We start from the raw sequence: 25,649 nt of genomic DNA, 5'->3' as shown, positions 1-25,649 counted from the left end.
CCTCACTACCCTCTGGAGAGCCTTACGGTTGTGGGCGGAGCAGTTGCCATACCAGGCGGTGATACAGCCCGACAGGATGCTCTCGATTGTGCATCTGTAGAAGTTTGTGAGTGCTTTTGGTGACAAGCTGAATTTCTTCAGCCTCCTGAGGTTGAAGCGGCGCTATTGCGCCTTCTTCACCACGCTGTCTGTGTGGGTGGACCATTTCAGTTTGTCCGTGATGTGTACGCCGAGGAACTTAAAACTTTCCACCTTCTCCACTACTGTCCCGTTGATGTGGATAAGGGGTTGCTGGATCGAATCCCGAGTTGGCAAGGTAAAAGTCTGTTGTTGAACAAGACAGTTCAGAGGCAGTTTCCAGAAGCACATTTCGAAGCGCTCTGATTGGTTGGGAATGAGTGAGGGATAATTTAGGTAGGCTGAGCAGCCAAACTTCCTAGGTAGAGGAGAAGGATGGCCTTTATTACACCCCCATTACCAAATATGGTGATGAGAGGAAGCCCAGGGGTACAAGATGGCGAGATTGATTTTGGCCGACATTCTGCTAATTTCTCATCGATGAAACGTTTGATCTCAATACAGTTTTCTGTTTCCATAACTAGAATCTGTAACAAACAGAGTGGACTACGTTGTAGACTTTACCCTTTTGCCAAAGTTTCAAAGACATTGCGTTGTTTAGAAGGATGGCATAGCAGTTCAGACGTCTTTTGTCCTCGTCTTGTCGTGTCCCGTATATATATATATTTACAACTTTTTTCCCATACATTTGTTTTTATTTTCCATCAACTCATCTTCAAAACACTCTCCTGCAACCCGCCTCACCAATTTATATTTATAAAAAAAAGTATTATTTACCTCAAATCTGTAATCCTCCAAGAAGCTAGCCAGAAGCTAATCCAGAAGCTAGTTCAGAAGCTAATCCAGAAGCTAGTTCAGAAGCTAATCCAGAAGCTAGTTCAGAAGCTAATCCAGAAGCTAGTTCAGAAGCTAATCCAGAAGCTAGTTCAGAAGCTAGTTCAGAAGCTAATTCAGAAGCTAATCCAGAAGCTAGTTCAGAAGCTAATCCAGAAGTTAATCCAGAAGCTAATCCAGAAGCTGGTTCAGAAGCTAATCCAGAAGCTAATCCAGAAGCTAATCCAGAAGCTAGTTCAGAAGCTAGTTCAGAAGCTAGTTCGCTTCTTTACTGGCAAATCGTTAGTATTCAGCTAACCACGGTTTGTGGTCATCAGCTATCCTTTAGCTCGAAAATCTATCAGCAGTTTTGTACTGCGCAGCGCGGCTCGGAACGGAACATACCGGACCAATTTTTCTCTCCATGACCCTGGATTTCAACCGCTCTCTGGACATTCATACCCGGATCTCACATCTAGCTAGCTGCTATCCGTGTGACTATCGGCCTTCGTCGATTCCGGAGCAAACATCAATTATTCCGGAGCTGACCAGCTCCATCAATCCCTCCTGGGCTGCAGTCACCTATCCGGACCCGTTTTACTGCCTACGCGGAGCCCCACCGGGCCTTCATAACTGGACTGCCGACGTTATCTACCCGAAGGAGTTATCCGGCTGGCTCCTCCATCGCGACGTTACCTGAACGCCCATCTGCGGCCTGCTAACCGTTAGCTGTCTTACCGGCTGCTATCTGAATAGACAATCGGACAATTTATGTATTTATTTGTATTATTATTGTTTTCTTCTTGAGCCTCTATAACTATATCTATTGTTTTTATTTTTGTTGTTGTTGTGTGATTTGGATTAATCCCCTCTACCACACGGAACCCCACTAATCTACTGACGGAACGCAAGAGGTGGCTAACAACAGACCTCCATCCTATGCTAGGTTGCTACGGATGGCCTGGCTAGCTGTCTAAATCGCCGTGACCCCCAACCAACCTCTCCACTCACCGGACCCTTTTGATCACTCGACTAAGCATGCCTCTCCTTAATGTCAATATGCCTTGTCCATTGCTGTTCTGGTTAGTGTTTATTGGCTTATTTCACTGTAGAGCCTCTAGTCCTGCTCACTATACCTTATCCAACCTATTAGTTCCACCACCCACACATGCAATGACATCTCCTGGTTTCAATGATGTTTCTAGAGACAATATCTCTCTCTTCATCACTCAATACCTAGGTTTACCTCCACTGTATTCACATCCTACCATACCTTTGTCTGTACATTATACCTTGATGCTATTTTATCGCCCCCAGAAACCTCCTTTTACTCTCTGTTCTAGACGACCAATTCTTAGCACCCTTATTCTACTCCTCCTATGTTCCTCTGGCGATGTAGAGGTGAATCCAGGCCCTGCAGTGCCTAGCTCCACTCCTATTCCCCAGGCGCTCTCTTTTGACGACTTCTGTAACCGTAATAGCCTTGGTGTCATGCATGTTAACATTAGAAGCCTCCTCCCTAAGTTTGTTCTATTCACTGCTTTAGCACACTCTGCCAACCCGGATGTTCTAGCTGTGTCTGAATCCTGGTTTAGGAAGACCACCAAAAATTCTGAAATTTGAATTCCAAACTACAACATTTTCAGACAACTTAGAACTGCCAAAGGGGTCGGTGTTGCAATCTACTGCAAAGATAGCCTGCAGAGTTCTGTCTTACTATCCAGGTCTGTACCCAAACAATTTGAACTTCTCTAAAAACAAGTCTCTCACCGTTGCCACCTGCTATAGACCACCCTCTGCCCCCAGCTGTGCTCTGGACACCATATGTGAACTGATTGCCCCCCCATCTATCTTCAGAGCTCGTGCTGCTAGGCGACCTAAACTGGAACATGCTTAACACCTCAGCCATCCTACAATCTAAACTAGATGCCCTCAATCTCACACAAATTATCAATGAACCTACCAGGTACCTCCCCAAAGCCTTAAACACGGGCACCCTCATAGATATCATCCTAACAACTTGCCCTCTAAATACACCTCTGCTGTCTTCAACCAAGATCTCAGCGATCACTGCCTCATTGCCTGCATCCGTAATGGGTCAGCGGTCAAACGACCTCCACTCATCACTGTAAAATGCTCCCTGAAACACTTCAGCGAGCAGGCCTTTCTAATCGACCTGGCCGGGGTATCCTGGAAGGATATTGATCTCATCCCGTCAGTAGAGGATGCCTGGATATTTTTTTAAACTGCCTTCCTAACCATCTTAAATAAACATGCCCCATTCAAGAAATTTAGAACCAGGAACAGATATAGCCCTTGGTTCTCCCCAGACCTGACTGGCCTTAACCAACACAAAAACATCCTATGGCGTTCTGCATTAGCATCGAACAGCCCCCGTGATATGCAGCTGTTCAGGGAAGCTAGAAACCATTATACACAGGCAGTTAGAAAAGCCAAGAATAGCTTTTTCAAGCAGAAATTTGCTTCCTGCAACACTAACTCAAAAAGTTCTGGGACACTGTAAAGTCCATGGAGAATAAGAACACCTCCTCCCAGCTGCCCATTGCACTGAAGATAGGAAACACTGTCACCACTGATAAATCCACCATAATTGAGAATTTCAATAAGCATTTTTCTACGGCTGGCCATGCTTTCCACCTGGCTACTCCTACCCCGGGTCAACAGCACTGCACCCCCAACAGCAACTCGCCCAAGCCTTCCCCATTTCTCCTTCTCCCAAATCCATTCAGCTGATGTTCTGAAAGAGCTGCAAAATCTGGACCCCTACAAATCAGCCGGGCTAGACAATCTGGACCCTTTCTTTCTAAAATTATATGCCGAAATTGTTGCCACCCCTAATACTAGCCTGTTCAACCTCTCTTTCGTGTCGTCTGAGATTCCCAAAGATTGGAAAGCAGCTGCGGTCATCCCCCTCTTCAAAGGGGGACACTCTTGACCCAAACTGCTACAGACCTATATCTATCCTACCATGCCTTTCTGAGGTCTTCGAAAGCCAAGTCAACAAACAGATTACCGACCATTTCGAATCTCACCATACCTTCTCTGCTATGCAATCTGGTTTCAGAGCTGGTCATGGGTGCACCTCAGCCACGCTCAAGGTCCTAAACGATATCTTAACCGCCATCGATAAGAAACATTACTGTGCAGCCGTATTCATTGATCTGGCCAAGGCTTTCGACTCTGTCAATCACCACGTCCTCATCGGCAGACTCGACAGCCTTGGTTTCTCAAATGATTGCCTCGCCTGGTTCACCAACTACTTCTCTGATAGAGTTCAGTGTGTCAAATCAGAGGGTCTGCTGTCCAGACCTCTGGCAGTCTCTATGGGGGTGCCACAGGGTTCAATTCTTGGACCGACTCTCTTCTCTGTATATATCAATGTATATATCTTAGAGGTCGTTCTTGCTGCTGGTGAGTCTCTGATCCACCTCTACGCAGACGACACCATTTCTGTATACTTCTGGCCCTTCTTTGGACACTGTGTTAACAACCCTCCAGGCAAGCTTCAATGCCATACAACTCTCCTTCCGTGGCCTCCAATTGCTCTTAAATACAAGTAAAACTAAATGCATGCTCTTCAACCGATCGCTACCTGCACCTACCCGCCTGTCCAACATCACTACTCTGGACGGCTCTGACTTAGAATACGTGGACAACTACAAATACTTAGGTGTCTGGTTAGACTGTAAACTCTCCTTCCAGACCCATATCAAACATCTCCAATCCAAAGTTAAATCTAGAATTGGCTTCCTATTTCGCAACAAAGCATCCTTCATTCATGCTGCCAAACATACCCTTGTAAAACTGACCATCCTACCAATCCTCGACTTTGGCGATGTCATTTACAAAATAGCCTCCAATACCCTACTCAACAAATTGGATGCAGTCTATCACAGTGCAATCCGTTTTGTCACCAAAGCCCCATATACTACCCACCATTGCAACCTGTATGCTCTCGTTGGCTGGCCCTCGCTTCATACTCGTCGCCAAACCCACTGGCTCCATGTCATCTACAAGACCCTGCTAGGTAAAGTCCCCCCTTATCTCAGCTCGCTGGTCACCATAGCATCTCCCACCTGTAGCACACGCTCCAGCAGGTATATCTCTCTAGTCACCCCCAAAACCAATTCTTTCTTTGGCTGCCTCTCCTTCCAGTTCTCTGCTGCCAATGACTGGAACGAACTTCAAAAATCTCTGAAACTGGAAACACTTATCTCCCTCACTAGCTTTAAGCACCAACTGTCAGAGCAGCTCACAGATTACTGCACCTGTACATGGCCCACCTATAATTTAGCCCAAACAACTACCTCTTTCCCAACTGTATTTAATTTATTTATTTATTTTGCTCCTTTGCACCCCATTATTTTTATTTCTACTTTGCACATTCTTCCATTGCAAAACTACCATTCCAGTGTTTTACTTGCTATATTGTATTTACTTTGCCACCATGGCCTTTTTTGCCTTTACCTCCCTTCTCACCTCATTTGCTCACATTGTATATAGACTTGTTTATACTGTATTATTGACTGTATGTTTGTTTTACTCCATGTGTAACTCTGTGTCGTTGTATCTGTCGAACTGCTTTGCTTTATCTTGGCCAGGTCGCAATTGTAAATGAGAACTTGTTCTCAACTTGCCTACCTGGTTAAATAAAGGTGAAATAAATAAATAAATAAAAAAGGAGTGCGAGGACGTATTGAGTTGTTGCACACGCGCACTTCACACAGTAGGCGTTCCCTAACGGACATATGCAAATAATACCAGAACGCGCCAATAGGATCTCGCTAGCTCCTGCTGGGCTCTGCCCACCTCCTTGTTCGGTCTATCTTGGGTAAATAATACAAATATTTGGCCACGCGGTCTGTGAAGGGCATGAGGTGTGGCTGACATTAGCCAACTTGAGCTAGCTACCGAGCTAGCATACAAACTTTATTTTTATGTTTTATTAACAACAAATTAATATGAAAAGTTCTTGGTTTCTATAAGTGTATATGAAGGACATTTAGGCTAGGGGGGATAGGGGCGGGCGGGGCAATATCACATTACACAAGGACCTTTAAAGGAACATGCACACAGTTATAACTGTATTTTTGTTGGGAAAGTATTTCATTGTCTTAAAATATGTCTTAAAATATAGTTACATTTATTTTTTGTAAGGTAATAAAATGTGGTGTTTTGTTTGTACATTTACATTTGTGAATTTTGAAATTTGGTCAAAATACTACTTCACTTCATTCCTAAAGAAAATGATGTACTTTTTACTCCATACATTTTGACAGGAAAATGGTCCAATTCACACACTTGTCAAGAGAACATCCCTCCTCATTCCTACTGCCTCTAATCTGGCGGGCTCACTAAACACAAATGCTTCATTTGAAAGTTATTTCTGAGTGTGCCCTTGTCTATCCATAAAGAAAAACATTTAAAATAATGGTGCCGTCTGGTTTGCGTAATATAAGGAATTTGAAATGGTTTATAATTTTACTTTTGATACTTAAGTACATTTTAAACCAAATGCTTTTAGACTTTTACTCAAGTAGTATGATGGCCTGGGAAGTGGGTTAACTGCCTGTTCAGGGGAAGAACGACAGATTTGTTGTCAGCTCGGGGGTTTGAACTCACAACCTTCCGGTTACTAGTCCATCGCTCTAACCACTAGGCTACCCTGCCGCCCCAATGCCACAAAAGATACAACACTGTTTCTGGGTGGTCATTACAAAAGGTACAATTTGAATTTATGTTTTTCTCTTTACTTCATATAGTGGTTGGCAGGATAATATTTATGAATAATTTTAAAATAAACTTCCTTAATTTTGTTAATAAATTGGTTTGTGTGTGGCAACATTCAAACTTTTTTCCAACAGATATTATCAATAAAACCATTCCAATAAGGCATGACATAAGATATAGATACAACATAATGTGAAACATATAGCTCTATTGATGAGTCAACAGGTTTAATTGTAGGTGTGTTCTGACGGTCTTGACACATTCCTGAACAAAAAAGCAACGCCTGAGGGAATGACATCTAAAACAATGGCAACATGTTTAGGTGTTACAGGGATCTTGTGAAGTGATCAGAATTCCTTATAACTAAGTAAAAGACCCTCTGCATTTACCAGTTGTCTCACCAATAGCATATTAATTAGGAAACAATATTCTAAAAACAAAGAAGTATTTTTATACAATATGTGCCGATTATTTCATATATAATATATGTGTGGAGAAAAATTATGCTTAAGTAATGCTGTCGATGAAAAGCAGAGTTTCACTGGAACTTTCTCAATATTATAACTGCGAACCAACATGACCAAACCAACTCGGTAGTACAGAGTAGATCAATATAGCGTTGCAAAAATATTGCATTGTGGGTCATTTAGAAGATAGCCGGAAATAGGTTAATAAATATGTAATAACGCAAAAACATTTAGTACTTTTGTACATATAGGTAACCAGATCGTCTGAAACTACGTTACTAAGTCTTTAACCACACTGTTGTTACATTGGTGGGTAAAATTTCATGCTTCCTTAACGATAACTTGTCTGATAATTAAAATATAAATTTCTCTCAACTGCGTTACCCCCTCCAGTCAGCAGATGGCGGTCTGGGAATTTAAGGAAATGCTGCTGGTGTGACGTATAATCTAGTGGACGGAACGCTTCTTTCAACAGCAGCAACAGTTAGTCAGACACCTCGGTAGCTTGTAGACAAAATAGACGAACCAATAAAGCTCTTTAGACGCTTTAGTGTATATTAGCCACTGTGTTTTAAACACACTTCTGTCGTCTAGTTAGTTATCAGATTTTATATTTACGGTGTTGTTATTATTGGTCTTCTAGCTGGCTGGTTCAGTTAGCATTAGCCTAGCAAACATCTCCGACCATGTGTTCACTGAGCTACTCTCCTCCTGATAAAGAAGAGGAGGTCTGCTGGACGGAGAAAGAGGGTCTGTGGCTGAATGTTGTCGTAAAAGAGGAGAAGGAAGAGGACCATGTCACTATACAAAAACAAGTAGATGCTGAGGCCACGGGTATGATAAAACATTATTTTTTACTGCTCTAACTACGTTGGAGACCAGTTTATAAAAGCAATAAGGCACCTCGAGGGTTTGTAGTAAATGGCCAATATACCACGGCTAAGGGCTGTGTCCGCGGTGCGTCGTGCTTAAGAACAGCCCATAGCCGTGGTATATTGGCCATATACCACACCCCCTCGTGCCTTATTGCTTAAATATAACACATGCCTATAACATTAGCTTAGTTAAACTGTCAGAATCCAAAATAAGCTTATTTTTTTACTCCAATGTTTAGAAACAATGTAAATCAACACTGTATAGCCTCAACATGGTTAAAACTATAATGTTGATATCATGGATGGTCAGTCCTTGCATCCATAGGTCTGTCTATGAATTTGAGAGTAGTTACATTTCTCCAGCCCCATCATCTTCTTATTACCAAAATAGTGGTGTAATTACAGCTTTGTTATTGGTTGAACTGCAGATTGATTGATTGGCTTTTTTTTTTTTTTTTTTTTTTTACTTCTACAGGATCTCTAAATCTGGACAGTTGCTGCTCTGATGGTAAATAAATGTACTTACATTCAGTAATCTTGCTCTGATTTGTCATCCCGAGGGTCCCAGTAGTTTTGTTTGATAAATTCCATGTTTATATCCCGATCCATGTTGTATACAGCGTTTTGCATGAATTCCAACTCTTTCAACGTGCAACAAAACCATTTATGAAATCTAATCGGCAAAACGTTGTTTAACCCCGGTCAAGTTTGGTTCCTGTGCAATCCCCCAGACACTCTAGAAGACAACCAAACTTGTTTCATCATTCTACATTACATATTGGCTATGCAATACGTCAATTATCCCACGAAGGTCAACCACCATTACTCACCAATGAGACGAGCGGTGTTCACTTGATTGACAGTGTCTTGGTCCAATGACCAACTATCATTTTGAAACATAGCTAGATAGCCAATGAGCTGGGCTTTCCAGCAGTATGTGAACGGAAACAGGACACACAGTAGTTTACATTGGTTCGTTCTCTTCTACAAACTTCTCAAATCTGAAAAAGTTAAACATGGCTACTAAGAGTGGAAAAGCTAAATCAAAGTCCAAGTATAAACATGTTGATGATATTATTGCAGAAATTGAGAGTGACACAGAAGGAATGGATGAGGACTCTGTGAGTGACCACAGTTATGATTCCAGCGCGGAAGAAATGTTTTTGGAAGGAAAAGATCCACTTTTAGATCAGTAAGTAAAATAGGTGCTTATGCAGTTGTTTAAATGGTTGCTTATTCATTTGAGACATTTTTATATATATATGTTTGTGTGTGTGTGTATGTATACACACACACACACACACACACACAGTACCTGTCAAAAGTTAAGACACACCTACTCATTCCAGGGTTTTTCTTAATTTTTACTATTTTCTACATTGTAGAATAATAGTGAAGACATCAAAACTATGAAATAACACATATGGAATCATGTAGTAACCAAAAAAAGTGTTAAACAAATCAAAATATATTTTATATTTGAGATTCTTCAAAGGAGCCACCCTTTGCCTTGATGAGAGCTTTGCACACTCTTGGCATTCTCTCAACCAGCTTCACGAGGTAGTCACCTGGAATGCATTTCAATTAACAGGTGTACCTTGTTCAACCTTGTTGAGGTATAAACATACAATGTATTAGCATAGCCTATGTTATGTGGGCTATGACATGCTGTGGCATTTTGACTGTCTTATTGATCCACATATTTCATTATAGTGATTGTGTTCCTTATACTCTATATAATATATATGTTTATAGATATGTGTATTGGATGTATTGATGCAGAGCTCACCTGTAATGTATTGATGCAGGGCTCTCACCTGTAATGTATTGATGCAGGGCTCTCACCTGTAATGTATTGATGCAGGGCTCTCACCTGTAATGTATTGATGCAGGGCTCTCACCTGTAATGTATTGATGCAGGGCTCTCACCTGTAATGTATTGATGCGGGGCTCTCACCTGTAATGTATTGATGCGGGGCTCTCACCTGTAATGTATTGATGCGGGGCTCTCACCTGTAATGTATTGATGCGGGGCTCTCACCTGTAATGTATTGATGCGGGGCTCTCACCTGTAATGTATTGATGCGGGGCTCTCACCTGTAATGTATTGATGCAGGGCTCTCACCTGTAATGTATTGATGCGGGGCTCTCACCTGTAATGTATTGATGCGGGGCTCTCACCTGTAATGTATTGATGCGGGGCTCTCACCTGTAATGTATTGATGCGGGGCTCTCACCTGTAATGTATTGATGCGGGGCTCTCACCTGTAATGTATTGATGCGGGGCTCTCACCTGTAATGTATTGATGCGGGGCTCTCACCTGTAATGTATTGATGCGGGGCTCTCATCTGTAATGTATTGATGCAGGGCTCTCACCTGTAATGTATTGATGCAGGGCTCTCACCTGTAATGTATTGATGCAGGGCTCTCACCTGTAATGTATTGATGCAGGGCTCTCACCTGTAATGTATTGATGCAGGGCTCTCACCTGTAATGTATTGATGCAGGGCTCTCACCTGTAATGTATTGATGCAGGGCTCTCACCTGTAATGTATTGATGCAGGGCTCTCACCTGTAATGTATTGATGCAGGGCTCTCACCTGTAATGTATTGATGCAGGGCTCTCACCTGTAATGTATTGATGCAGGGCTCTCACCTGTAATGTATTGATGCAGGGCTCTCACCTGTAATGTATTGATGCAGGGCTCTCACCTGTAATGTATTGATGCAGGGCTCTCACCTGTAATGTATTGATGCAGGGCTCTCACCTGTAGTGTATTGATGCAGGGCTCTCACCTGTAGTGTATTGATGCAGGGCTCTCACCTGTAGTGTATTGATGCAGGGCTCTCACCTGTAGTGTATTGATGCAGGGCTCTCACCTGTAATGTATTGATGCAGGGCTCTCACCTGTAATGTATTGATGCAGGGCTCTCACCTGTAATGTATTGATGCAGGGCTCTCACCTCTACTAAACTAAAGGTTAAATAAAATAACAGTAAACTTGAGATCTAACTGAATGTTTTTTTTAATCCTCAATAGTGGTAGAGACTCTGACTCTGATGACCTCTGGGTGCCACTCCAAAGAGACCACAGTCCTCCATCCCCTACTCATTCAAACGTAGGAACTGGTTCCTCCAGTATGACCCCTGCTGTCTCTGGCTCCACACCCACCCTGGCCCGGCCATCTAGAGGTGTGAAGAAGTCAGCCCAGAAGCGGAGGAGGGCCAGTGAACCAGCAGCAACAACCACCGAGGCAGAGGACCGTTGGCACACTGTGCTAGAAGAGGATGTGGAGCCACTTCCACCAACATTTAGACCGAAAAGGCAGCCAGGACCTCAGCTGGACATGACTGCAGAGTACAGCCCCCTTCATCTTTTCCAGATGTTTTTCTCCTTGTCAGTTCTTGATTCGCTGGTTTCTAACACCAACAGGTATGGGGCTAAGAAACAAGCAGGCAAGAAAGAGGCATGGAAGCCCATTTCCATCCAAGACCTGTACTGTTACATCTCACTGGTAATTTACATGGGGTTGGTGAAGTTGACAACCCTGAAGAACTACTGGAGAACGTCAACACTCTACCAACTGCCTTTCCCCACCACTGTCATGTCTTCTAACAGGTTTCTGACTATCTCGCGGGCGCTTCATATCAGTGACCCACAAGTTGATGAGGTCAATGACAAGAAGAGAGGCACAGCAAGCTTTGATAGGCTCTGCAAAATCAAACCTCTCTACTCCAGCATCGTTGAGGCCTGCAAGACCCATTTTCAGCCCAGCCAGAACCTGGCCATAGATGAGAGGATGGTAGCCTCAAAGGCTAGAAATGGCCTCAAACAACATATGCCTAACAAGCAAACAAAAGGGGCTTACAAACTGTTTGTTTTGGTCGATTCTGTGTGTGCCTACACTTGGAATGTTTTTGTTTCCGAGGGGGAATCCCTCTCAGCCACCGGTAAGGGAGTTAGTTGTGATTCCGTTGTGGAATTATTGGATTTTCCACTGCTTGGGACGGGCTTCAAACTGTTTGTGGACAACTTTTACACAAGCCCTACCCTGTTCACAGACCTGAGGAAGCTGGATGTGTGGGCTTGTGGCACCATTTGTCCCAACAGTGTAGGTTTTCCCAAAACCAAGGTGAACGACATGCCTAAGAGGGCTGAACGGGGGACCATGCGATGGATTCGTAAACATGACCTGCTCTTTGTAAAGTGGATGGATGCCAGAGAGGTGGTCATGTGCTCCAGTATCCACAAATCCTTCAGTGGCGATCACGTCAACAGGCGTGTGAAGGACGCTAATGATGCATGGACCACTAAAGATGTCCCCATTCCTGCTGCTGTGAAGGATTACAACAAGAGCATGGGAGGTGTGGACCAGTCAGACGCTCTGATAGGCTACAACAATGTTCTTCACAAGACAATGAAATGGTACAGGACATTGTTCTATCATTTCATCGACATTGCTGTGGTGAATGCATTCATCCTTCATGAGGAAATGGCTAAGAGCTGTGGACAGACCCCCATGACACCGCAAGCCTTCAGAGAGCTGCTCATTCGGGAGCTTGCTGACTGCGGCACAAAGTCTACTGCAGAACCTTCTGTCCGCTCTACTCCTGTCCGCTCTACATCTGTCCCCTTTACTCCTGTCACCAGTGGTGTTCACCTGCCAACATACATCACTGCAGACCTGAATGTGCCTCAGGGCCAAAAGAGCAAAGCAGGCAGGCGTCGTTGTGTTCTGTGCCACAAGAAATCTCCCGTCACCTGCACTATTTGTGCTGTTACCCTCTGCTTCACAGCAGAAAGAGACTGCTATGGGACTTGGCATCAGCAGCACAATCTTGTGTAGAGGACTGTGTTTGTTTTTTTTTAAATAATGAAATTGTAAAAATAAAAAAAAATCCTTCTCACTTTGTTTGTGGTGCGTTTATGATATTGGGTCAGTGTTGGCTGCTAACTTGGCCCTTATCTTAAATAGTTCACACTTCCTGGTACTTGAAAAGGAACATCCCTGTCCTTTTAACAGGACTAAAGGGTTAAATCTGTTCAGCTTTGACCAAGATGCCATGCAAAAGTAAACGACATGCCTAAGAGGGCTGAGCGGGTTGGATCAGCGTTCTCGTCTCATGTTAGTACCTTTTATGTAGAGAAGCTAATGATCCAACATGTATGACATTCCTGGGTGTGTGTCAATGTCATTTTTATTTTTTATTGCCATAGCATTTTAGTATGTTCTCTATAGTCATTCACTTTTGGGCAAACTCATGAAGGACACCTGGGAAAACTTCATACTAAAATATGATGTAGCGCTCTCATTCTTCAATGTATCAGTCTGACACTGTGCACACACACTGCTGCCATGTTGTGGCCAACAGCAAAATGATCCTGTCTCAATGTCAAAGGCCTTTTTCTTTTGCATTTCAACGATGATCAAATAAAAATAGGAAACAAATGTTTTTCTGTTTGTTTTATCTGATTTTAGATCTATTGGCTCCCGAGTGGCGCAGCGGTCTTAGGTACTACAGACCCTGGTTCGAATCCGGGCTGTATCACAGCTGTCTACGGCATCTTGCTTCTTGGTGCAAGAGGCGTTACTGCAGTCCCTGGTTTGAATCCAGGCTGCCTCACATCCGGCCGTGATTGGTCCTATAGGGCGGCGCACTATTGGCCCAGCGTTCGCAGGGTTTGGCCGGGATAGGCCGTCATTGTAAATAAGAATTTATTCTTAACTGACTTGCCTAGTTAAATAAAGGTTAAATCAAATATTGTTATTTTCTCCTACATTTCAAATTTTCACAAACTTATTTTCAAATAGTATCAAGAATATGCATATCCTTGCTTCAGGTCCTGAGCTACAGGCAGATAGATTTCGGTAATTTTAGGTGGGAATTAAGATGAAATGAAGGGTCCCATCCAGAAGAGGTTTTAAAGGGACAACCTAGGTTTTAAACAGAAACAAAATGGCTGCCCAGAGACGTGGTTTGGTAAACAGCTGAGAGATGGGGGCTGGAGAAATGTAACCAATCTGAAATTCATAGAGAAAGCTAGTAGCAACCGTAACCCTAAACCTAGCGACCTCGTCAAGAAGTTCAGACATTTTGGTGTAACAGTTAAGGTGTTGACAGTCGCTGGACCCAGGTTTGAGTTCAGCTCAGGGCCTCGCTCTGAATTCACCACACTATGAATACAAGGACTGGCCATCCATGATGTCATAATGATTGTTTAACCAGGTTTCTAGGATATATGGTATATTCTAGAATTCATCCATGATGTCATAATTATAGTTTAACCAGGTTTCTAGGATATATAGTATATTCTAGAATTCATCCATGATGTCATAATGATAGTTTAACCAGGTTTCTAGGATATATAGTATATTCTAGAATTAATCCATGATGTCATAATGGTATGACCATCCATAAGGTCAAAATTATAGGTTTAACTAGATTTCGAGGCTATACAGTGTTAGTTTACCAACAGTGGCGTAATGACAGATTATGTTTTGGTTTCTGATGGGGAAATACAGTTAAAACATTTGAGGCTATTTTAAGTTATATTCTTCAAGAATCAATCGCTATTATGGCTGAGCCCATTTAGTTGATTGTTCTGGTCGATAGGCGGCTGTTCGACCAAGATTTATGTTGTCCAACAGTCTCAAATATATACACGTATGTACATACGGTCACTATATTCACACCTGTTGGTGTCCATTACATACATTTCCCCTGGTGGCATTCATATGTGTTAGTGTCCATTACATACATTTCCCCTGGTGGCATTCATATGTGTTAGTGTCCATTACATACATTTCCCCTGGTGGCATTCATATGTGTTAGTGTCCATTACATACATTTCCCCTGGTGGCATTCATACGTGTTAGTGTCCATTACATACATTTCCCCTGGTGGCATTCATACGTGTTAGTGTCCATTACATACATTTCCCCTGGTGGCATTCATATGTGTTAGTGTCCATTACATACATTTCCCCTGGTGGCATTCATATGTGTTAGTGTCCACGTCTTGAAAAGAAACAACAGAGAATTTTACTCCACAAGAGGAAAGACAGACAATCAAAAAGCCAAAGAGAAACGTGCTGCTGAAATGTAACAAGAATTCAGTAAGTTCAAAGACAGAATCACTGTAGTTTACAGCTTTAGAACCTTAGAACTTGTACAACAGACACTTTATTAGAATCACTGTAGTTCAGAACTTTAGAACCTTAGAACTTATACAACATACACTTTATTAGAATCACTGTAGTTTAGAACCTTAGAACTTATACAACATACACTTTATTAGAATCACTGTAGTTCAGAACCATAGAACTTACACAACATACACTTTATTAGAATCACTGTGTTTAGAACCTTAGAACTTATGTACACATTAGAATCACTGTAGTTCAGAACCATAGAACTTACACAACATACACTTTATTAGAATCACTGTAGTTTAGAACCTTAGAACGTGTACAACAGACACTTTATTAGAATCACTGTAGTTCAGAACTTTAGAACCTTAGAACTTATACAACATACACTTTATTAGAATCACTGTAGTTTAGAACCTTAGAACTTATACAACATACACTTTATTAGAATCACTGTAGTTTACAGCTTTAGAACCTTAGAACGTGTACAACATACACTTTATTAGAATCACTGTAGTTCAGAACTTTAGAACCTTAGAACTTATACAACATACACTTTATTAGAATCACTGTAGTTTAGAACCTTAGAACTTATACAACATACACTTTATTAGAATCACTGTAGTTTACAGCTTTAGAACCTTAGAACTTATACAACATACACTTTATTAGAATCACTGTAGTTTAGAACCTTAGAACTTATACAACATACACTTTATTAGAATCACTGTAGTTTACAGCTTTAGAACCTTAGAACGTGTACAACATACACTTTATTAGAATCACTGTAGTTCAGAACTTTAGAACCTTAGAACTTGTACAACATACACTTTATTAGAATCACTGTAGTTTACAGCTTTAGAACTTTAGAACCTTAGAACGTGTACAACATACACTTTATTAGAATCACTGTAGTTCAGAACTTTAGAACCTTAGAACGTTAGAACGTGTACAACATACACTTTATTAGAATCATGTCGAATTGCTAAACTAACAATGGAATGTTCCTCAACAAAAAAAATGGAAGAAGATGGGACTTTGAAACAGGGTGTCCCAACTCTGTGGTCACTAACGATCCCATGGCACTGATGAAGCTGGTCATCTGATTGGTCGAGGAGGCGGGCCTTCTGACTTTGTGGGTGTGGTTGCTAAAGATCCCATGGCACTGATGAAGCCGGTCAGCACACACACACTCTCATCTGATTGGTCGAGGAGGCGGGCCTTCTGACTTTGTGGCTGTGGTCCCATTTCACTTATTTCAAAAATATGTAAGTGTGGTTAGGGAGCTGAGTTCCCCTGTACACTGTAAAGAGCTTTTGGGCGTCTAGAAAAGTGCGATGTCATTCCAATCAATTATTATTATTCTGAAATGTTTTGCCATCTTCCACAGCTTGAAGATCATTCCTTTGTACAGAGACAGAAATTGATACATAATACTTAAAAGGTGAACTGCAAGGCAATATTAAACAGCGCCCACGTCATCTGCTTTCCTGGTTTGCAGATAAATATGAGGAAGTATATCAACTTACTGTTTACTAAGTAAAAATCTCCAGATGTTAAATAAATAAATGACTATAAGAAGGTGCCAGAGTGGCAAATAAAGTTAAAAGGTTTTCATCTTAATATCAGACAAAAAAATCTGTCTATTTCAAACATTGTAATTGTTGGGCACAATGCTGTGAAACTGTGCACATTTGAAATAAAAATATATTTTTTAAAAACAATGCGGATATTCGAGTAAACCTATTTTGGGTTAGGACAAGTAAGAGCCAACATCATTTGGGTTAGGACAAGTAAGAGCCAACATCATGATGAGTTTGCAAGCTGAGTTTGAATAAGACATCCAATTACCATTTTGTATTTATAATGGTTGGTTTTATTATAGATAATAAATAACCACATCATTGATAAATCATTTATAACGGTTGGTTTTATTATAGATAATAAATAACCACATCATTGATGGATCATTTATAACGGTTGGTTTTTATTATAGATAATAAATAACCATATCATTGATGGATCATTTATAACGGTTGGTTTTATTATAGCTGATAAATAATATTGATGAAACGCTGGATAAAATAAATGCTTGTCTCTTGTCTGCCCCTGCAAGCCTGTCGGCATACGCGTCATCACACACCCTCATCTGATTGGTCATTTCCCGAGAGCAGTAAAGCGGTATTAGTGTCGTCACACGAGTAGGCGGGCCTTCTGACTTTGTGACTTTTATGGCCGATATGAAAAAAAAGAAAAAGGGAATGGACCCCTTTTACTGACACAATTTACAGGTGATTATGTACGGTGTAATTTTTTCAATATATATTTTTTACCTTTATTTAACTAGGCAAGTCAGTTAAGAACAAATTCTTATTTACAATGACGGCCTACCAGGGAACAGTGGGTTAACTGCCTGTTCAGGGACAGAACGACAGAGTTTTACCTTGTCAGCTCGGGGATTCGATCCAATCTTTTGGTTACTAGTCCAACACTCTAACCACCAGGCTACCTGCCGCCCCAATACATGATAGGAGTACACACAAAATAAATGTTGACCATTTAGATAAAAAAATATATATATACATAACAATAACAAATAAATCACATTATTTTGCATCATTTTCTCACTAATTATTCATTTAGAAAGTATACAGGGCAGGACTCTTATTCTGAAGGATTCTAAAAATCCGCGACCCGGAAGTACTTAGTTCATCTTACCTGTTTCACGACAGTCTAGACAGTCACCTCTGTGGCTTGCTATCCAACATAGTCGAAACATTGGAGCTCTTTAGACGCTTTCGGTGTATATTTGCCTCTGTGTTTTAAACTTCTTTCGTGTAGCTAGTTGCCCCATTTAAGTTCATATTTACGTTGTTAGACGGTAGCTAGCTAAGTTAGCTTAGCACCAGGCTACTCGTTAATGCTAACTAGCATCACCAACCATGAGCTCACTAAGCTACTCTCTCCTGCTAAAGAAGAGGAGGTCTGCTGGACGGAGAAAGAAGCTCTGGGGCTGAACATTGTCGTAAAAGAAGAGAAGGGGGATATTATAGTGAAAGAAGAGAAAGAGCATTTTAGAGTGAAAGAAGAAGAGGGGATAGAGGCTGTCACAGTGGAAGAAGAGGAGGGGATAGAGGCTGTCACAGTGGAAGAAGAGGAGGGGATAGAGGCTGTCACAGTGGAAGAAGAGGAGGGGATAGAGGCTGTCACAGTGGAAGAAGAGGAGGGGAACAGTGGAAGAAGAGGAGGGGATAGAGGCTGTCACAGTGGAAGAAGAGGAGGGGATAGAGGCTGTCACAGTGGAAGAAGAGGAGGGGATAGAGGCTGTCACAGTGGAAGAGGAGGGGATAGAGGCTGTCAAGAGGAGGGGATAGAGGCTGTCACAGTGGAAGAAGAGGAGGGGATAGAGGCTGTCACAGTGGAAGAAGAGGAGGGGATAGAGGCTGTCACAGTGGAAGAAGAGGAGGGGATAGAGGCTGTCACAGTGGAAGAAGAGGAGGGGATAGAGGCTGTCACAGTGGAAGAAGAGGAGGGGATAGAGGCTGTCACAGTGGAAGAAGAGGGGATAGAGGCTGTCACAGTGGAAGAGGGAGGGGATAGAGGCTGTCACAGTGGAAGAAGAGGAGGGGATAGAGGCTGTCACAGTGGAAGAAGAGGAGGGGATAGAGGCTGTCACAGTGGAAGAAGAGGAGGGGATAGAGGCTGTCACAGTGGAAGAAGAGGAGGGGATAGAGGCTGTCACAGTGGAAGAAGAGGAGGGGATAGAGGCTGTCACAGTGGAAGAAGAGGAGGGGATAGAGGCTGTCACAGTGGAAGAAGAGGAGGGGATAGAGGCTGTCACAGTGGAAGAAGAGGAGGGGATAGAGGCTGTCACAGTGGAAGAAGAGGAGGGGATAGAGGCTGTCACAGTGAAAGAAGAGGAGGGGATAGAGGCTGTCACAGTGGAAGAAGAGGAGGGGATAGAGGCTGTCACAGTGGAAGAAGAGGAGGGGATAGAGGCTGTCACAGTGGAAGAAGAGGAGGTAGAAGCTTTCAGAATTAAAAATGAGGAAGAGGAGGCCATAACATTTAAAGAAGAAAAGGAGGATATTATAGTGAAAGAACCTTTTGGAGAGGAAGAGGAGGCTATCTTACATAAAGAGGAGGAGGAAGACGTATTGGGAGATGAAGAGGAGGTGGAAGGAGAGGAAGATGAGACTGAAGATCTGATTAACACCAGTGAGTACCGTCTTAAAAGCAGGGCCACAAACTGCCCTTGTTGAATTAATGTATCGCTTTAATATCTGGCTCTGGGCCTCGCCATTGATTCTGGGAGAATATAACTTATAAATAAATGTCCACTGAGCTCAGAACCTAAAATATAAGCTTGTTTTACTCCTTTGTTTGTGAACAATATGAATGAATACTGTATATCCTCAAAGCAGGGAGGTAGTTCCATTAGGCTGAACCTGAGACACTGACCACAACCACAAAGTATTTGTAATGTAATTGTAAAATAACACTGTATATCCTCAAAGCAGGGAGGTAGTTCCATTAGGCTGAACCTGAGACATGAGATGGTTATGAAAAGTGCTATAGAATTGTAATACAGTGGGCCAAAATAAGTATTTAGTCAGCCACCAATTGTGCAAGTTCTCCCACTTAAAAAGATGAGAAGAGGCCTGTAATTTTCATCATAGGTACACTTCAACTATGACAGACAAAATGAGGAAAAATTATTTTTAATGAATTTATTTGGTCAATAACAAAAGTTTATCTCAATACATTGTTAAATACCATTTGTTGGCAATGACAGAGGTCAAATGTTTTCTGTAAGTCCTCACAAGGTTTTCACACACTGTTGCTGGTATTTTGGCCCATTCCTCCATGGCAGAAGCTACTCTTCCTGGGGTTTATTATGGATCCCCATTAGTTCCTGCCAAGGCAGCAGCTACTCTTCCTGGGGTTTATTATGGATCCCCATTAGTTCCTGTCAAAGCAGCAGCTACTCTTCCTGGGGTTTATTATGGATCCCCATTAGTTCCTGCCAAGGCAGCAGCTACTCTTCCTGGGGTTTATTATGGATCCCCATTAGTTCCTGTCAAAGCAGCAGCTACTCTTTGTGTGTGTGTGTCTCCTCCATGTTCTCTGTTGTGTGTCTCCTCCATGTTCTCTGTTGTGTCTCTCCTCCATGTTCTCTGTTGTGTCTCTCCTCCATGTTCTCTGTTGTGTGTCTCCTCCATGTTCTCTGTTGTGTCTCTCCTCCATGTTCTCTGTTGTGTCTCCTCCATGGTCTCTGTTGTGTGTCTCTCCTCCATGTTCTCTGTTGTGTCTCCTCCATATTCTCTGTTGTGTGTCTCTCGTCCATGTTCTCTGTTGTGTCTCCTCCATGGTCTCTGCTGTGTGCATTTCCACATTTTGTTACATTACAGCCTTATTCTAAAAGTGATTAAATAGTTTTCTCCCCCTCATCAATCTACACAATGCCCCATAATAACAAATCAAAAACAGGTTGTTTATAATTTTTTTGTTAATTATAACAAAAATAAAAACTGAAATATGACATTTACATAAGTATTCAGTACTTTGTTGAAGCACATTTTGGCAGCGATTACAGCCGCCAGTCTTCTTGGGTATGACGCTACAAGCTTGGCACACCTGTATTTGGGCAGTTTCTCCCATTCTTCTCTGCAGAGCCTCTCAAGCTCTGTCAGGTTGGATGGGGAGCGTCGCTGTACAGCTATTTTCAGGCCTCTCCAGAGATGTTCGATCAGGTTCCAGTCTGGGCTCTGGCTGGACCACTCAAGGACATTCCGAGACTTGTTCCGAAGCCACTCCTGTGTTGTCTTGGCTGTGTGCTTAGGGTCGTTGTCTTGTTGGAAAGATGAGGACCCCAGTCTGAGGTCCTGAGCACTCTGGATCAGGTTTTCATCAAGGATCTCTCTGAACTTTGCTCCATTCATCTTTCCCTCGATCCAGACTAGTCTCCCTGGCCCTGCCGCTGAACGACATTCCCACGGTATGATTCTGTCACCACCATGCTTCACCGTAGGGCTAGTGCTAGATTTCCTCCAGATTTAACATTCAGGCCAAAGAGTTAAGTTTTGGTTTCATCAGACCAGATAATCTTGTTTCTCATGGTCGGACAGTCCTTTAGGTGCCCTTTGGCAAACTCCAAGCGGGCTGTCATGTGCCTTTTACCGAGGAGTGGCTTCTGTCTGGCCACTCTACCAAAAAGGCCTGATTGGTAGAGTGCTGCGGAGATGGTTGTCCTTCGGGAAGGCTCTATATAGACAGGTGTGTGCCTTTCCAAATGATGTCCAGTCAATTGAATTTACTGCAGGTGGAGTCCAATCAAGTTGTAGAAACATCTCTAGGATGATCAATGGAAACGGGATGCAACGGAACTCAATTTACAGTCTTATAGCAAAAGGTTTGAATACTTATGTAAATAAGGTATTTCTGGGGGGTTTTAAAACCTGTTTTCACTTTGTCATTATGGGGTATTGTGATGTCATTATGGGTTATTGTGTGTAGATCGATGAGGATAAACATTTAATCCATGTTTAGAATAAGGTTGTAACGTAACAAAATGTGGACAAAGTCAAGGGGTCTGAATATTTTCCGAAGGCACTGGAGGTCTCTCCATTGCCCCAACTGGGTCTGAATACTTTACGAAGGCACTGTAAGTATGCCATTGACCCAACTTTTGGCCAGCCTATGTTAGACCTTCAATCTGACCTTGTTACCTAACAGAACGCCCTGGTTGGTTTAAAACTTTTGCTCTAATGTGGACAAGACTAAATACATGTTGTTCTGTAGTTCTCTGCAGGATGTTTCAGATGGACCATATATTTATTCACTGGATGGTTTTCCCATCGATCGGGTTCCTATAAATATCTGGGCATTTGGATTGACAAAGACTTCATGTTTTTTTTTTTTTTTTTTTTACATATGGATGAGATAGTTAAAAAGCTTGGATTTAAAGTGTGTTTTTTTTTAAACATTTTTTTTTTTTTTAGATCTTGCCTCTCCCTTAACAGCAGAAAGCAGATGGAACAGTCAACTTTCCTGACAGTTCTAACCCTTCATGTTATGAAAATATCTGATTTTCTGTGGAGTTTTAGTGACCTCATGCACAGGGTTTACATTTGTTTGTTTTATTATTGTTTATACATTATCAGAAAGCCTAAATCTTCCCCTAAAAAAAACAGGATGGATGGAACTTTTAAAAAGGCATTACCTGAGATTATCGTGAATATCAACAAATCAGCATTAATAATAATAATAATCAACCAATCAGCATTGATAATAATAATAATCAACCAATCAGCATTAATAATAATAATAATAATAATCAACCAATCAGCATTAATAATAATAATCAACCAATCAGCATTAATAATAATAATAATCAACCAATCAGCATTAATAATAATAATAATCAACCAATCAGCATTTTATAATGATAATAATCAACCAATCAGCATTTTATAATGATTTTATTTTGAAGGATCTAGTCTGGATTAAACCTCATAGAAAAACAGTTTAATCATTCATTCAGGTCTCTGTTTAACAAAATAATCTGTTTTATCTTTGGCAGGAGAGAAACCAGACTCTCACTCTGACAGTGGGAAGAGTCCTTCAGAGAATCCAGACCCAGAGATTCCCAAACCAGCGACACGACACAACTGCTCCCAGTGTGGAAAGAGTTTTAAGTGGTTATCTAAGCTCAAAGAGCATGCGAGAACACACACAGGAAAAAAGCTCTTCCAATGTTCCCATTGTGAAAAGAGATTTAACCAGTCATCACTTCTGAAAGAGCATGAGAGAACACACACAGGAGAAAAGCCTTTCCAATGCTCACAGTGTGGAAAGGGTTTTACATGGTTAAGGCACCTGAAAGAGCATGAGAGGATACACACAGGAGAGAAGCCTTTCCATTGCTCCCAGTGTGGAAAGCGTTATACTCGATTAGCACACCTAAAAATACATGAGAGAATTCACTCTGGAGTGAAGGCTTACCTCTGTTCCCAGTGTGGAAAGAATTTTAGGTGGTTAGAGAACCTGAAGCAGCATGAAAGGACACATACAGGGGAGAAGCCTTACCATTGCGCTCAGTGTGGAAAGGATTTTACCACATTAGGGAATGTGAAAGAGCATGAGAAGAAACACACAGGAGAAAAATCTTTACAATGTTCCCAGTGTGGAAAGAGATTTACACATTTAGGAAATCTGAAAAGGCATGAAGGAATACACGCAGGAGAAAAACTCTACCACTGCTCTCATTGTGGAAAGCGTTTTACCCAGTTAGGGTATTTGAAAAAACATGAGAAAATACACTCTGAAGAAAAGCCTTACCCCTGTTCCCACTGTGGAAAGAGTTTTCGGTGGTTAGGGGACCTGAAAGAGCATGAGAGGACGCACACAGGGGAGAAACCTTACCATTGCTCCTTGTGCGGTAAGGATTTTACCAAGTTAGGGAACCTAAAAGAGCATAAGAAGAAACACACAGGAGAAAAACCTTACCAATGCTCCATGTGTGAAAAGACTTTTACCCAGTTAGGGGGCCTGAAATATCACGAGGGGACACACACAGGAAAAAAGACCTACCACTGCTCTCAGTGTCAAAAGACATTTACTCGATTAGGGAACCTGAAAAAGCATGAGAGAATACACACACTCAGGTGATAAGACCGTCCACTGCTCCCAGAACCTGAAAGAGCATAAGAAGAAACACACAGGAGAAAAGCCTTACCAATGCTCCTTAACCTCTTATGACTTTAAACTTTCATGAGTGTGGCCGTGTCATCTGACCATGCCACCGATTCTCATCCAAGTGCCAAAGAACTGTACCCAGTACCACAACATTTTATTTTAGCCAAAAACCTGGCATTGCCAGGAAGCTGACACTTGAGGCCACTTCTTGGAAACCTTCAATGCTGCAGACATTTTTTGGTACCCTTCGTCAGATCTGTGCCTTCGACACAATCCTGTCTCGGAGCTCTTCGGACAATTCCACCTCATGGCTTGGTTTTTGCTCTTACGTGCACTGTAAACCTTTTTATAGGTTGTCCTTCTGGAAGGTTCTATATAAACAGGTGTGTCTCTTTCCATATCGTGTCCATTCAGTTGAATTTACCACAGGTGGAGTCCAATCAAGTTGTAGAAACATCTCAACGATGATCAATGGAAACAGGATACACCGGCGCTCAGTTTGGAGTCTCATAGCAAAAGGGTCTGAATACTAATGTAAAGAAGGTATTTCCGTTTTGTATTTGTAATAAATTTGCAAAAAATGTAAAAACCTGTTTTGTCTTTGTCATTAGGAGGTATTGTGTGTAGACTAGTAAAACATTTTTTTTTAAAGTGTTTAATCCATTTTAGAAAAAGGCTGTAACATCACAAAATGTGGGGAAAAAGGTGAAGGGGTCTGAATTCATTCCGAAGGCACTGTAGATGGTGAATGCTAGGAGTTCTGGGTAATGTTTGTGTTTGTGGGTGCAGGATAGGTAGCCTACTTCCTTCTGGTAGCTACCCTCGCTAGCTGTATTATTTTGGTCTGGCTTTTTGAGAGGTTTCGGAGGTTAAACTGATTAGCATCCTGTCTTGGGTCATTGATCTGTTTCCTGTTACCTTCTGGACAGCAGCGCATTAGTATAGCGAGTAGACAAGGTTATGTAACATTACTTAGTCCTACCTGCTATAGTGGGTTTTAAATTCATTGGTATTCACACATTTGTTGTTGAGGTAGAATTGTCATACTTGAATAAAAGTATAGATGCCTTTAATAGAAAGTTACTCAAGTAAAAATCAGCCAGTGGAAAAACTACTTGAGTAAAAGTCTAAAAGTATTTGGTTCTAAATATACTTAAGTATCAAAAGTATAAATCATTTCAAATTCCTTCTATTAAGCAAAGCAGGCAGGACAATGTTCTTGTTTTTATTCTTTAGGAATGTAGTAAAGTAAAAGTTGTCAAAGATATAAATAGTAAAGTACAGATACACCAAAAACTACTTAAGTAGTACTTTAAAGTATTTATACTTATGTACTTTACACCACTGGAGCTCTCTGGTAGTCATAATAGAATATGGAGCTCTGGTAGTCATAATAGAATATGGTGCTCTGGTAGTCATAATAGAATATGGAGCTCTGGTAGTCATAATAGAATATGGAGCTCTCTGATAATATAATATGGAGCTCTCTGGTAGTCATTATAGAATATGGAGCTCTGGTAGTCATAATAGAATATGGAGCTCTGGTAGTCATAATAGAATATGGAGCTCTCTGATAATATAATATGGAGCTCTCTGGTAGTCATAATAGAATATGGAGCTCTCTGGTAGTCATAATAGAATATGGAGCTCTCTGATAGTCATAATAGAATATGGAGCTCTGGTAGTCATAATAGAATATGGAGCTCTGATAGTCATAATATAATATGGAGCTCTGGTAGTCATAATATAATATGGAGCTCTCTGATAGTCATAATAGAATATGGAGCTCTGGTAGTCATAATAGAATATGGAGCTCT

At 41.6% G+C, this 25,649-nt stretch overlaps 2 protein-coding genes across 3 annotated transcripts; both read left to right on the top strand.

Annotated features, from left to right (window-relative positions):
- The first annotated feature begins 7,570 nt into the window (after window positions 1-7,570).
- On the top strand, window positions 7,571-13,419 carry LOC112239605 (piggyBac transposable element-derived protein 4-like). 2 transcript variants are annotated; one of them, XM_042316431.1, is made up of 4 exons: window positions 7,571-7,943; window positions 8,460-8,492; window positions 9,068-9,176; window positions 11,026-13,419. In XM_042316431.1, the coding sequence occupies exons 1-4, from the start codon at window positions 7,796-7,798 to the stop codon at window positions 12,830-12,832; spliced, it is 2,097 nt and encodes a 698-aa protein (XP_042172365.1). In that variant the 5' UTR covers window positions 7,571-7,795; the 3' UTR covers window positions 12,833-13,419. The 2 variants fall into 2 exon arrangements, with proteins under 2 accessions (XP_042172365.1, XP_042172366.1); XM_042316432.1 differs by lacking the exon at window positions 9,068-9,176 and having other exon boundaries at window positions 7,902-7,943.
- A 5,630-nt stretch (window positions 13,420-19,049) lies between these two features.
- LOC112239608 (zinc finger protein OZF) lies at window positions 19,050-24,339 on the top strand (the record flags this gene model as incomplete). Its single annotated transcript, XM_024408044.2, has 2 exons — window positions 19,050-19,353; window positions 22,718-24,339. Coding segments are annotated over 2 exons (1,392 nt in total), but the record flags the coding sequence as incomplete, so codon positions are not given.
- Window positions 24,340-25,649: the final 1,310 nt, after the last annotated feature.

The sequence above is a fragment of the Oncorhynchus tshawytscha genome, unplaced genomic scaffold, assembly GCF_018296145.1.
Source record: "Oncorhynchus tshawytscha isolate Ot180627B unplaced genomic scaffold, Otsh_v2.0 Un_contig_2380_pilon_pilon, whole genome shotgun sequence".
NCBI classification, from domain to species: domain Eukaryota; kingdom Metazoa; phylum Chordata; class Actinopteri; order Salmoniformes; family Salmonidae; genus Oncorhynchus; species Oncorhynchus tshawytscha.
Note: the sequence above shows the minus strand (reverse complement) of the source record. Positions and strands in the feature narration are given on the sequence as shown.